General features: G+C 40.5%; 1 protein-coding gene across 2 annotated transcripts in view; it reads right to left on the bottom strand.

Moving 5' to 3' along the window:
* The window catches only part of NRG2 (neuregulin 2), a 317,255-nt gene that overhangs the window by 24,751 nt on the left and 279,737 nt on the right, over positions 1–12,767 (bottom strand). Inside the window, exon 7 of one of the 2 annotated variants that reach the window (XM_073356050.1) lies at positions 3,712–3,735. The exons of the other annotated variant lie outside the window; for it this stretch is intronic. Within the exon in view, the coding sequence (XP_073212151.1) occupies positions 3,712–3,735 (24 nt within the window). The remainder of the gene's footprint in view (positions 1–3,711; positions 3,736–12,767) is intronic. 2 annotated transcript variants of the gene reach the window in all.

Genomic DNA, 12,767 nt, shown 5'->3' on the forward strand with positions numbered 1-12,767 from the left:
TTGCCTGATGGGGAATACTGTGCATATTCTGTTCTGGTAGAAGCATGGAAAGGGAAAGCCGCACCTTTACACGCCTGGATTTCATCAGTATAGCCCCTTTCACTTGGTCAAATGTTCCAAGTTCTCCAGGTCAATCATGTTGTGGTTGGAATCATTAATGAAAATGTACATTCCACCTTGGGAAGCCATCAAACTTGAGAAATACAAGAGGGGCCATGACCTGACTGGAGGGGACCAAAGATTGGGAGGTTTTCATTGTCAGTGTCTATAACTCCAGTGTGACTAATGATGAAGGAGGAGCTACTATACTGTCACAACTGGTGGCACCAGCATAAAAACAACAGGGATAGCTAAAATAGGCAAGAAGCATGATTTTATTTTGCTGAGGTGAGCAGTGCTCCACAGGCCTCAGGCATTGCTCACCTCACAAATAGGAAACATTACTCTTTTGAGCTGTCAGGACCAGCTGCCCCAGTCTCAGAAATGCAACAAATGAACCTCCCTTCGGTGGATTTTGTGAACCAATTTTAGTCGACGTAATCACATTTTTAGCATTTAATTTTGAAAAAAACAGTTTTTCCTGGAATATATAAACAGCAAATTCATTTAGATTTTAGTCAGATCTAAAAAATCATGGCTGGCTTAACAAGATACTTTTGGTAGCAGCTCAGAAAGTTCTGACAGTCTCTTTTTCACAGTTGGTGTTATGAATTCCATACAAACAGCAAGCAATCTGTTCTCCATTTGATCACTGATGTGGAGTATTGCATGTGTAAAGGCCGAGCCTGCGTTTTGAGAGATTTAATACAAATTTGCCAAAGCAGCTAGATGTGATTTTTATTGCTTGTGGATGAATCTGTTCAAGATTTTTTTCTGCTGGGTGAACATATTTGTTCATAGCAGATGGGAAGGAAGGGAGAAGTGATCCGATTCTACCTTGAGACCAGGGAAAATGATATTTTCATAGAGAATTTTCACTATTCACAATTTTTGCTGAAAAAATGTTAATTTTTTCAGATGCAAACCCTGCCTTTTATTTAATGGTAAAAAGGAGGGATAGTGGTGGGAGAGGCAAATCTACTAAATGAGTTAGTTTTTTCCGCACAGCTTTCATCTATACTGCAACCCTTTTTCCTCTGGATCAAATCCCACCCCCACTGTGCAGCACAATTCAATGCATGACTGTTGAAAATAATCTAGGTTGGTTCCATGAAGTCTCATTAAATTGATGGCTGATAACATAATCCCTTCACGTTACATAAACTCACTGGGACAGTGACAGAAAGAAAATAATGTAAAAATATACAACAATTTTATGTTTAATTTATATTATAAGATCTTTGTGGTAGGGCCAGTCAATTTTTGTCTCTAAAGTGTCATGCACACCTATGATGCCATACGAATAATAAATAATAGTCCTCATCATCATTCTAAAACAATGACATTATGGATAAATCATTTAATGTCAAGTAATTCAGACACAGTCACAGTTCCAGCCATGGGTACTATAGCAAACACATGGACAGTGAAGAATGGATGAAGTAGAGAAGACAGCTAAAGATCCAGCATAGTAATGTTTATTGCCTAATAATGACACTTGGAATGGACAAAGAAAACAAGACAGAAGTAAACTAAAAAGGGATGTCAAAAATCCTCAATTCTAAATGTTATTTAAAAGTGTATTTGTAATAGCAGCACCAGTTTCTCTATAATTCCTTCTCCAAAATCAAGTCACTTTCTGTAGCACAGAATTGCCTGCTGGGAGGATGTGACTCAGTCCTGGCAGGCTGCTTCTGGCCTACTCTGGAGCAGAGGCTACTACCTGTGCCGAATTCTGCTCAGTGTTGTGGCAGTTTGGAAAGGTGGACAAATATCCATTGGGGGATGTGCTGAAACCACCAAACCCCTTTGCACTTGGAGCCCAATCTTAATGGGTGCTGACCCTCTCGTGCAAGATACCCAGCTCCACCATTTCCATTCAAACCAGTGGGAGTTGGGAGCACCCAGGACTGGACCCTGGGGAAGAAAGGATTTGGGTCCCCAGGAGACAAAGCCCACTCTCATCATGCTAGTGTCTAGTGATTTGCACCAGATAGCTGAGAGAAGACTTTAGCCCCCGGACCCCAGAGGTGTGTGGCTCATGCCCCAGTGAGCCCATCAAATGGAATTAAAGTGTCTTAACCACGTAGGTCTACTCTCTGCTATACTGAGCTAACATATCTCTCTGGCTGCACTGAATCTGGACTAAAGATATATAAGCAGAGAGAAAAACAGTTCAGGGCACTTATCAGATCCCCTGTGGATCTCTGTGTGCACAGCTGGGCACCATATTGCACAAAGGAAGGCATTCACCTAGAAATGATACAACACAAGGCAATAGCAGGTCCCAGGGATCTGCAGGAAGCGATAAAGGAAATGTTTACAGAATGGAGGTAGCTTTTACTGGAAATTTAAACCAAATTCTGCTCTCAGTTACCCACGCATAACCCCACTGAAGCCAAAGTGGTTAGATGGGTGCAACTGTGAGAAGAATATGACCCCTGGAGGAATGTGAGAGAGGTTTGCCAAGAGGCATCAGCATAGTCACCAGGCCAAATCCTGCTGTCTTAACCAACCAAAACTGCACTGGGAGTTCTGACTGAGTAAGAACTTGGGGCAATATGATGCCATTCATTTTTATGCCAGCTCCTTCAATACAGAAACATGGCATAGCCCTGAATAAGGAGGGTGGGCCTTGGCTCTTTATGGTTTTGCACACTGAGTAAGTGTTTTAAAACCAAATGGCAATATAAAAATTAGAGAGTAAATAGAGAACTCTGCCAGAACTATGCCACACACAGAAAACAAATGAGAGGGGACGCAGTACAAGGGAAGATGACTGCAGCACAAAATGTGAACTCAAGAGACCCCTGCACTGTACTTCTGGAGAGAGAGTTAAGGGGGATGCAGGACAAAAAAGTGGGATTATGATCATCTAGAAAGGAGCCATGTGTTTCGCCAAATGGGGTTTTCCTGTTCCTAAAATTATCGAATGGTAAAATTTTCAAAAGCATCTAAGTCCCTAAGACTCAGATCCTTTAATACCTTTGAGGGTCTGGGCCTAAGGTGCTTTTGAAAATGTTAGCCTATATTCCTTGATCTGGATCAACGCCCAGTGAAGTCAATGGCAAGACACTCCCCAATTGACTTCACTACGCTTCCAGAATATTTCAGCTGACTTTAATTGATTTACCTTTTGAAACCAACTTCTGTCAAACCACGCACGTTTTGTGAGAAAAGCATGACTCTGACTCCAATCCCCCACTGCCCTTCTTGTTCCCCAGTGGCCAAAATTCTAGACTTTCTGTTACCAGAATATTTGTCCGTTACCAAGCTACATTTGCTGGTTACCTTTCAAACTTACACAAACCCCAGCTCTTCAAGTTAAATACAGAAAAAACATTTGCAGTGAGGAGACATATAGCAATTTAGTATTCCAGTAGTGCCTTGCACATCGTGCTTCTTGTCATGACAAAGAAAAACGTGCTGCTACAAATACATGTGTGTTTTTATAGGTTCACATTTGGGTTTTTTTGATCCAAATATCTTTCTGGGTACCAGTAAAAAGAGCAGAACAGCTGATTTTTTAATCATCCCATTAAAGCCATAATGTTAAGGACTGTGGGCAGCTCTTAATGGCTTCTGATTAACAAATGAATGGTTGTTCCATACCCTTTAATTCAAATCCAAGATGCTCTGCCAATGCAGAAAGAGGACAAGGAAGAGAAAGAAAAAAAGAAAAAAAGGTCTGTCAGAGATTTCTAAATATACAAAATATATACACACTGCGTGGTTAAAGCAGGTTAGCTTTTCCTATTCATTGTCTCAGTAGCAGTAACTAGGAATACAACGTTTGCATTAATATGTTTTTAATTCCCACAAGAGGTATTGTTCCATGTAAAGAAATGTTCAAAGAGATAGCAATGGTAGTTAATCATGAATTCTCTAGAGATGAGACATGTCTGTTAGTGCCTGAGATGAATTCAGCTTTTAGTTGGAATAAACATACACAGTTGAGAGACATATCCTGACACCAGAAAGGCCAGCATACATAGCTGCTACAATGATCTCGTAAAATGGTTTCCTGTACTTGCATGCCCGGAGTAGGCACTAGTCAATTTCACAAGCCGTTCTGGATGTGCAGGCCTTCAAACAGTACCAAGCAAAAAGATACAATCTATTATCCTTAATTAATGAGGAGACTTCTGTGCACATAGTCTGAAGTCTGATCTCAGATACACAGGTGCATCCTGCAGCACGGCTTTTAAAATCCACTGACATGCATGTTGACTGTGCACGTCTATTGGCTATAGTAGTTCTTATAGGGGTGTAGTTCATTGTGTACGTACTATATATAATTAATTATGCAAATATGTAGCTGCTTGTGCAAGACAACAATCTCTGTGAATCTAAAAATCAGAATTGTTCTCAAAGTTTCTTTGATGTTTATACTCTTCCACCTTTGACATACACTGTGACCTTGCTTTCATTAGAAAGAACAGGAGTAGTGCTGAATTAAACAAAAATCTGATCGTATACAATTGAAACTTCAAATTAGTTAAAAATAAGGAAGCAATTTATGTTGGAGAGCTATTGCTGAGAGAAATACAGTTTACTTAATGGACCAACAATGCAGTTAAGCTGAATATATTCAACATAGCTGAGAATTTTTGTATATCATCACACCCAACGGGTGTTGATGATGCAGCATTATACAGGAAAACACCTATCTGCATTAACAGCAGTTTTGCCTGCATGAACATTCAGACCCTGTATATACCTCATTGCATATAAAGCAGAGGCCACCATACACAAAACATGACCATTCCTAATTTGTGGACGTGAATGTTATTATGCTCCAGTTTCCACAGTAACCACTTTTGTCGTAGAGAAAGACAAGTTTTTCTCTGCAACTGTACTGAACTTTGGGGGATTAGCACTAACCCTTATGGACTACAGTAATAGTCTCATCTAAAACAGGTTCCTCTTTTATACTCCATTTTTGAGTATTTTGCCATTTCCTTACCACAGAGCCTGATTCTTCCCTGCTTTGCATTTTGAGTCACCGTTCATACCCGGCACAAAGAGTGCAAAACGCTGCCATCTCGTAGTATTTCACAAGTACTTTGCACAGGTATGAATGACAACACAAGGTTGAAGGGCAGGAGAAAAACGGACCCAACTAACGTATTCTTCTGAACCTTTTGTTTATCATGTAAACCCTGGTTCTAGATTTACTTTATTTCAGTTTTTTTATCTTGTCAATTGATTTTTTAAAATATATATATATGAAGGTAATGTGCTAAGTTATGGAGCCATCTGATAAATGCATCAGTTGCTTGCCCAATAATTCATCTCCCCACGTGACTTATTCTAACCTTCCAAACGTCTGAGCAGCTTCAGATGGATGTGATTTAAAATATTTTCACAATATTTCCCCAGTTTACAGAAATTTTAGCAAAAAAAATTCACTTGTCATTTCAGATTTTGTGTATCCACTTTCATTTACTGGGTTTGATCTTGAGGTTTTGGTTTTGTGCCAGGGGTTTTCTTCTTCATTATCAGTTACGATTGGTCAGTTTAGTCCGACAGTGGAATGTTTAAAAACCAAAAATTTTCCATTCGTAAATTGATACATGTTGATTTAAGAAATTTCAGTAGAAAATTACACAAAATGAAAATCAACCTGTTTCAAAAAGTAAAGGAATGAAACCATCTTGGAAGTTCTTGAAATTTTTGTGAACTATTTTTATTTCTCAGCCAGCTCTTTATATGTATATAAATGGCTTCACGTTTCAGTGTGGTAAAGATATAAGCAACTGAAAACAGGGTTCAGAGTAACAGCCATGTTAGTCTGTATTCGCAAAAAGAAAAGGAGGACTTGTGGCACCTTAGAGACTAACCAATTTATTTGAGCATAAGCTTTCGTGAGCTACAGCTACCGATGAAGTGAGCTGTAGCTCACGAAAGCTTATGCTCAAATAAATTGGTTAGTCTCTAAGGTGCCACAAGTACTCCTTTTCTTTTTGTGAAAACAGGGTGTTATAATAGCAAGTTATAAGCAACTTTAACTACAGGCATCATTACCTGTGCCGCCTATAAATAAATTAAACTGCCTGGGAATCATTCCCTACTTTCTTAAATGTGGAATTTCCCCCGTCCTTGGTCTCAGACAGGTGTACATCTGCACAGAAATACCACAGCAAAGGAGGAAACATTTCAAGGGCAGGTGGAATTCTTTTAAATAAAAGAGGTGTATGTTTGAAGTTGCTCAGGGGGTCAGAATGTTACAATATGCACCTGAAAAAGAATTACCAGGCAGAGAGCAATCGAAGTGCAACAATGTGCATGAAAAATATTTACCTTACGGCTTTGCAATTTATCATGTGGTTCTGCTATTTATCCCATGGGTAACGCCTCCACGTATGTGGTGTACACACCCACCTACCCACGTTATATATACATATTTATATTTTATGGTGTGTCATTTGGGAGAGGAGCGAGGGTGCAGCGTGCTCAGGGGAGGAGGCGGAACAGGGTGGGAAGAGGTGGGGTGGAGGTGGAGCAGTGGCACGAAGAGGCGGAGTGGGAGCAAGGGCTTGGGAGAAGGGCTGGGGTGGGGGCGGGGAGAAGCAGAGCAGGGGCGGGGCCTTGGGGGAAGGGGTGGGGTGAGATGGGGAAGGGGAAAGATCTGAGGCAAAGCAAGGGGTCAAGCACCACCGGTCACATTGGAAAGTCCATGCATGTGAGACTAAGAGCCAGATTTTCAAAGGTATTTAGACATCTAAAGATGCACCTATGCACCTAGTGGGATTTCAAGAGTTCTTAAGCATGTTAGGCACTCAAATCTTTTTGATATCAATAAGATTTAGGTACCTAACCTACTTAAACAAGTCAGTAAATCCCATTAGGCACCTATTGGCATCTGTAGATGCCTAAATGTCTTTAAATATCTGGGGCTTAGTCACTTAGGCACTTTGCATTTTAGCCCTTGGATAAAATTTTTTATATATATATCTGTTAAGGTAGCATTAAGCTTGTATATTTACTTCATCGGATGCATACTGTGGAAAGTTTAGAAGATCTTATTATATACACACAAAGCATGAAAAAAATACCTCTTCCCACCCCACTCTCCTGCTGGTAATAGCTTATCTAAAGTGATCACTCTCCTTACAATGTGTATGATAATCAAGGTGGGCCATTTCCAACACAAATCCAGGTTTCTTTTTGCGAATACAGACTAACACAACTGTTACTCTGAGTGGGGGGTGGGGGAGTGAGAAAACCTGGATTTGTGCTGGAAATGGCCCAACTTAATTATCATACACATTGTAAGGAGAGTGATCACTTTAGATAAGCTATTGCCAGCAGGAGAGTGGGGTGGGAGGAGGTATTTTTTTCATGCTTTGTGTGTATATAATAAGATCTTCTAAACTTTCCACAGTATGCATCCGATGAAGTGAGCTGTAGCTCACGAAAGCTTATGCTCAAATAAATTGGTTAGTCTCTAAGGTGCCACAAGTACTCCTTTTCTTTTTGCGAATACAGACTAACACGGCTGTTACTCTGAAACTTGTATATTTAAACCTAGGAAATGCATAGTTCTCATAACACCAATAATTTGCCTATATTACACATATAATCATTTTGATAACTACTTAGGGTACATAGGCCCAGGTTATTCAAAAGGACGCACTGCCAGATTTTCATTGGCTGAGCATCCACAGTTGGAGCCATATTTTCAAAATTGTGAAGAGAGTTGTCACTTTGGATGGGCTATTACCAGCAGGAGAGTGAGTTTGTGTGTGGGGGGGTGGAGGGTGAGAAAACCTGGATTTGTGCTGGAAATGGCCCAACTTGATGATCACTTTAGATAAGCTATTACCAGCAGGACAGTGGGGTGGGAGGAGGTATTGTTTCATGATCTCTGTGTGTATATAATGTCTGCTGCAGTTTCCACGGTATGCATCCGATGAAGTGAGCTGTAGCTCACGAAAGCTCATGCTCAAATAAATTGGTTAGTCTCTAAGGTGCCACAAGTACTCCTTTTCCATTTTCAAAAGTATTCAGCATTCAGAAGATCCCACGGTGACAATTATAGCCAGATGTTGGGTTTGGAGCTCTTTTGAAAATCTGGTCCTAATTGTGGTGGCTGAACCTTTCTGAAAATTCTGGCTTTAATACCTAATTTATTATACCAAACACAGTAGTCATCATTAAAAAAACATCTACTGTAGTCTGGTATTTCATACTTCTGCAGTGTTTTTGGCATTCTCCATACTTAGAATTTATACCGGTGAATTAATACCATGAGCCATAAGTACATTTTCACTGTGGCCTACTATATATGCTTGAGTTAATATTGCTACCAAACAAACATTTCCTGGCTTTTTTCAATTTAAATGTTTAACATTAACTAGGCATTCACATAGCTATGTTTTTGCGATATGTACTATACAAATGCACAGGTACTACATCCTTGGATAGTCAAACACAGTCCAGTTAGCTGAGACAGAATCAGCTGATCTAAAGTATCTTTATACCATTACCTTTCTACTGGCACATGGTCAACAGTGTTCCACACCAATATGCATTCACCAGCTAGGCATTTGTTAACACAATCTCAGAGAGGGCGACTGAAGGCACTGCACATTTATGGCAAAAACCTTGCATCTGAGCCATCTGAACTAATTTCATATTCGGTGAAGGATTTGGGGGCACATTTCCTGGCTCTCATACTTTTTTGTGTTGATCACATTGCAGGAAATACAACAACAGGGAAAAGTTGATCTTAAAATAAAAATAATTTCAACCCCGAGCTGCCCAACAGCATTCAGAATGAAAGTAAAAGGTTGATATATATATATAGAGAGAGAGAGGGACAGACAGCGTAAAAACTGAGGGAAGTTTTTTCAGTTTAATGCATCCAAGTTGGCTGCTGCTCTTACTGCTCCAGCTCTGCTATCGGCCAACATCAAATCACTCTACGAGTTAAACCTCCTCACAGAAAATCACTGAAGCAGCAGCACCAGTACAGGACTTAATAAAGCATATGGGTACATGAGGGCTGGGATCTTAAAGATATTTAGGTGCCTAAAGATGCAGATAGGTGTTTTTTCCAAAAGGCCTAAGCACTAGGACTTAGACATGTACCTCACTTGGATGCTTTTGTATATTCCAGCATCTTTAGGCATCTAAGTGCCTTTGAAAATCTGGCCCTTAGAAACCAACTGTTACTGAAATTTAATGGCAGTTGGGTACCTAACTCCCCTAGACTCTTGAAAAATCCCACCACTGAGACTCAATTCATGCTTGGTGTAATTCCATGCAGATTGAGCAGAAAAGCAGTATTCCCTTGTGCTGAGAAAGAGACTTCAAGAAGCACCGTTTTATTGCAAAATGATGACTTCTCTTAAGTAATTTCCCTAATCTACTCCAGAGCTGGGTGGACTGTAAGAGGGCTGTGAGGAGAGAACAAGGTATCCAGTGAACCAGCCTCCCATGGAAGACAAGACAAACTGTATATGCACAGTTGGGGACAATTTGAGGGGGGGTGGGAGGGGTGTATGTGAAAACAGCTCCCCCTGTGGCATGTTAGGGAAGTAAAGGTTTTGAGTTTTTAAATCCCTCTCCTGTTCTCTTCTTTTGGTGGCAACAAAGGGGTCTAACAGCCCTCCTCAGCCTGGGGCTTTGGGCATTACAGTCCACTTGCAGCCATTTTTCAACCTGCAGGGCATTCGTTCCCACCTCAGCTTGCAGACACACAGTTTAAAGAAGTTACTTTAAGGAATTAAGCCTCACAACCCCTTATTTTATAGAAGGAAAAATTGAAGCTCGAAAAGGTGAAGACCAAAATTTTCACAGTTGAGTTCTTAAACTTAGGCACGTCAGTCAATATTTGGAACAGAAATGCCGCATTTTCAGAGATACTAAGCACCTCTTCAAGTCAAACCACTTATATTTAGGTGCGCAACTATGGATTTAGGTGCATGCCTTTAGACACCCAAGTTTGCAAATTTTGGTCTAAGTGACTTGCCAAAGGTCACACAGCAAGTCAATGTCACACCCAAAAACAGAGGCCAGTTCTCTTCAATCCCAGGCCAGTGATTTTACAATCAGACAGTGTGTCTTTTCTTACTACTCTAGTATCACAATACACAACACTAAGGGCCTGCTTCTGTTCCCATGGAGTCACTGGAAACAGGAAGCAAGCTCTACACAAGCTTATATTGCTGCAGGTGTGTCAGACGGTGAATACACTAGCCTGAGCAGTGTTGATATACATGGGAGATGATGGCGCTGGTAAGTGATGATCTGAATCAAGTGTGGATGGGCCGGGCCTCTCCCCCACATTGGAGCCACAATGGGAAAGGGCAGTGAACAGATGTGAAGAAGGAATGCTAGCGTTTAAAATTTATGTGTCTACCTTCTATGATGCTCCAGAGCAGAAAAATTGGAGGAAACTGCCATGAAATATGGGATGCAAGTGAACGTGTTCCAAAAAAGAGCAAACCTTACTGAATCAAACAGCTGGAAGATGATGCATGGCCCTGATCTGCACTTCCAACCAAAACCAACGTGAGGACAATTCCACACCCATCACATGCTGATCCCAAGGTACATTGGACAGATTTTGTATGACAAGTAGGTTTAGAAGTGCACTGTCTACACTGGCACTTTACAGCGCTGAAACTTGCTCCGCTCAGGGGTGTGTTTTTTCACACTCGAGTGAGAAAGTTGCAGCGCTGTAAATTGCCCATGTAGACAAGCCCTGACTGCCACAGTTCAGAAATATTCATCATTGGGTCAACATTTCACTCCTTAGAATTAAGTAACTCATATGCCTTAGGCTGGCCTCCTACCCAGGGATGAATCTCACCCATGGAATATAAATCATACAACTAGCAAAGAATTAATTTGATTGTAAGTGCTATCACTGTCTTGTGGTGTCATTAGCAAAACCTTGGGTAAGGAAAGGCGTTTGTTCAGAGTATGTTTTTAAATTGAGAGATTATTCCTTTAACTAAAACAATAATATGCTAAAATAGCGTTGGCTGGAAAACTACTGTTGGAAGCACTTTCTTTGTCTATTGTGACATCACAGATGAGCTTTGCTGTGTATTTTCTCTGCAGCTGGGATGGGTATAAGAATGGCAGACCTATGGTTATACAATCCCTGTTGATTTTCTGGTCACATTTTGCTTTAAAAATGTCAGGCAAGCATCTCCATGTGACTAACAATTCAAGACAAGATGGCCATCACGGAACTGTAGACTTCTGGGAAAGTATCTTTGCCGTAGCTCCCCTAGCCCCCCGAGTGCCTAAAAAGCAAAGGCCAGGTGGTCAGTGCTCTCATAAACTATCCTCTTCAAAGCAGCTTTGGGTTCAAAGCAGCTGAGTGGAACTGGCCTCCACAGCCCAATGGGTCTGAGAAAGAAAACCAGATGGAAAAAATCTGAGGGCAAGCATATAAAATTCTTGATAATAAAGTCAATTCTCATTTCACAAGTGTTCAACTTTGCTCCAAAAAGTCTGGAGAACAATCCATGCTCTCCCCATAGAAACACGAGGAAAGGAGATGATGCGTTGAAGAGAATGGAATGATGGATAATACTTCAAATCCCAGGGTGCAATTGGCCCATAACTTTTCATTAATTGCATAGCAATTTAGCTTGCTCAGTACCTTATTAATAAAAAGAACATAGCAGGTTTTTGCTGGTACTGAAATATCCTGCAAATGGCAGTGTATTAGCAGGCTCCTGTGATTACTATGTAATTAACCTTAGTAGGTCCCAATGTATAACCTGCACTGTAGTTCAAGACTGAGAAATAACCCTGTCATTATGATAAACCACTAACTCCCTGTAATTACCCGGCCACAACATGCCACAGTAATTACCCTACAATTAAACGGTCCGCAGTTATCATATCACCAAAGGGTAGATGCGTGATGACTGTGGAATTTAAAGTGTTACAATGTTGTTGTTGAATTCAGATGAATAAGAGACAGAGGAGGTAAAAGAGAAAGGACAATGAAAAGGGTATACAAGTTTGTTCTTTTTATGAGAACATACTTCCTGTAATCCAGATCTGTACCAAATAGAAGTAAATGTTCTGCCCTTTACTTTTCTCCCTATATCCCGGTTATCACATAGGAAATAAATTGTTGAATAAATTAAGTGGTGTGTATAGAAAGGGTGAAATTCAGGTGTATGTACCACTGAAGACCCACTAAAGCCCTACATTGAGGACTTATGTAGTACATGGGAATGAATTTTGGTTCAAATGCATAAAACCAGCACAGAGTGTGAGTCCAAATCATATCTGTTCTGAGAGGATCAAACATATATTTACAGTGCTGTTAACATGAAGACCCCTCACTTTGGGTAGGAATCCCCTTGATTTCAGAAGGGGATAGGCTGGGCCCTAAGAGACCCAATGGATTCTGCTTAATAGCAACCTCTCGGTTCCCAGTTAAAAGCTGCTATTATCTGGAAGTTGCCAATAAGCAACTTTTTTTCAGGGGGGATACATAAAAAAATGAGCCCAGAGCAATGACACATTGTACAGTACACTAGTTGTGAAACTGTTTATTCACTTTCAGCATGAAGAAAACCAAACATGGCACACAGTAATGGACATCTGATGTACCACAATGCTGAGAGCAAATTTAGGAAATTACAGTTTGCTGTATGTCACAAGAAATACTGTAAAGTGGAACACTA

This window comes from Lepidochelys kempii, chromosome 8 (genome assembly GCF_965140265.1).
Source record: "Lepidochelys kempii isolate rLepKem1 chromosome 8, rLepKem1.hap2, whole genome shotgun sequence".
In the NCBI taxonomy this organism is placed as follows: Eukaryota; Metazoa; Chordata; order Testudines; family Cheloniidae; genus Lepidochelys; species Lepidochelys kempii.